Here is a 1,925-nt window from a genome sequence, read left to right as displayed (position 1 = left end):
ACTTACACTTCAAATTTAAGTTTAACATTTATACACACTTTGGACTATTTGTCATCTAAATTGATACATGGTTTAATTATAGTGTAGATGCTTTATTACTTTTGAAAGACCCAAAGTTGTTCTTTTTTTTAAATAAAAAAGCACAATTTTACTCAAAAAACAAAACTAAACATTTAAACAGAGCTTTAAGTATAATGTCAAAGTAAAAGGTTTGCTGTTCATTTCATAAGATAATCTTTGTGGTTTCACATTTTAGGATTACTCTTGTTTGTTGTCAAAAATGCAGTTTTTTTATTTGCAGCGAGGATATTGTAAAATATTCTATTTTTGCTAAAAATTACATAATATTGCAATTTTATCTATTTCTGCATGTTAAGTGAAGGCTCATTACCTTCTTGTGTCTCTGCATCGGAAGATAAAATAGTAATAACCCCAATCTTTCTTTTTTTGTATTTTTATCAGAAATGCAGAAAAACTGCAGCTTCTCCAGTCCTTCTCAGACGCCTTCTTCCATCAAACCACCCAAAAAGAAACAGAAAATCAACACTCAGATGAACAGTACGCCAAATCCTACCCACGAGTCCACTCCTAACCACATATATTTTAAAGATGAAGATCTCAGAGNCCTAACCACATATATTTTAAAGATGAAGAGCTCAGAGATGAAACATCTTCAACAAAAAAGTTCAGGGATGGGGGCGGGAGTGCTAAACCGTGGAAGCCCAAGAGACCATTCCCCGCCTCGAGAAACTCACCTGCCAAACCAGTTTTAGATGAAGACTGCGACTTCCCGAGAGGAGGAAGGCCAAACAAGAATGCAGAGGAGAGAAGGAAGAAGAACAAGAAAAACAAGATGAAGCAAAGTCCCTCGTCTCTGATAGATGGACAACACAAAAAGAGACCCGACCATCCTAGGTGGACTGTGGGAGAGAACAGATGGAGGTCGCCAAAAGGAGAGCAAAAGAAAAACGGCAAAAAATTTGCCCAGAATAACTTAATACACAGATGTACCCAACAGATGAAAACCTGTTTATCATCAAGCAACGCAAACGCAGCAGATAACATCAGTGTGATGCCCAATGGGATCATTTTCATTTACCATTCAGAGAAAGTGTGGTCACTCAGGTTTCAGTGCTTCAGTGTTCAAGTGCTTTTTCCACACACTTACAAGGTGATTTATCCATATCGCACTAGCAGGGACAGAATTAAAAGATAATTTTAGTCCTGAAATACTTATAGAAGTAATTTACCTTCAGATGAAAATGTATTTGTTAACTGAATAAAACTTTCATGTTTCCACTTTGGCGATTTTCATTCTCTTTTCACATAGTTCCGACACAACGCCCCCCAACAGGAATCCCCTACCCTCACATCACCCAACGACCCTTCTTTCGGAGTAGACGCCCCCTAGCTTTGTGGGGTGGTAAATGATTACAAACAACAAACTCAATCTTTTTTTCTTCGTTCAGACGACAGCTCGAACTTCTGACACCATGTTGTAGCTTTATGTGTTGCTGAACTGCTCTGTGCTGCCTTAACGTGGGTTGCTGTCTGGTGAACTCTTTATAACGACAGACGACAGGGACTCGCCTCTAAATACGCCGGGTATAAATACCAGTCGGCGACAAGCGCACTGTCAGATCAAGCATGGCAGTGTGTCTCCGTGCTGGGAGTCACGCTGAGGTTGAGATGGTGGAAGGATGAGGTGGTAGGCGGTGGGTGGCCTAGGCATGCGACCTACCTACTGACCGCACACACGAACACCACCAGTGGATACTCAGCACAGTATCCACCGGTGATCTGGTAGGCCGCATCGGCCACTATACCCACCCCACCAGACTCCCTCAACTGCCAGGCTTGATCCAATACTGAAGAACCTTGCAGTCCCGGTAACTTGGGTCGGCAGGTTTTTTTTTTTTTTTTTT

The 1,925-nt window shown here is 41.1% G+C and overlaps 2 protein-coding genes across 2 annotated transcripts in view; one reads left to right on the top strand and one right to left on the bottom strand.

Annotated features, from left to right (window-relative positions):
• LOC118600127 (NACHT, LRR and PYD domains-containing protein 12-like) overlaps positions 1-409 on the bottom strand; it is a 5,407-nt gene extending 4,998 nt beyond the window's left edge. The window contains exon 1 of the mRNA XM_036216904.1: positions 392-409. Coding sequence (XP_036072797.1) covers positions 392-409 — 18 coding nt within the window. The remainder of the gene's footprint in view (positions 1-391) is intronic.
• Positions 410-462: 53 nt separating this feature from the next.
• Positions 463-1,131, top strand: LOC112143840 (zinc finger CCHC domain-containing protein 7; the record flags this gene model as incomplete). The annotated part of the gene is given in 2 exon segments (XM_036216796.1): positions 463-596; positions 635-1,131. Coding segments are annotated over 2 exon segments (631 nt in total), but the record flags the coding sequence as incomplete, so codon positions are not given.
• Positions 1,132-1,925: the final 794 nt, after the last annotated feature.

The sequence above is a fragment of the Oryzias melastigma genome, linkage group LG18, assembly GCF_002922805.2.
Source record: "Oryzias melastigma strain HK-1 linkage group LG18, ASM292280v2, whole genome shotgun sequence".
In the NCBI taxonomy this organism is placed as follows: Eukaryota; Metazoa; Chordata; class Actinopteri; order Beloniformes; family Adrianichthyidae; genus Oryzias; species Oryzias melastigma.
This window is presented reverse-complemented; position numbering and strand designations above follow the sequence as displayed.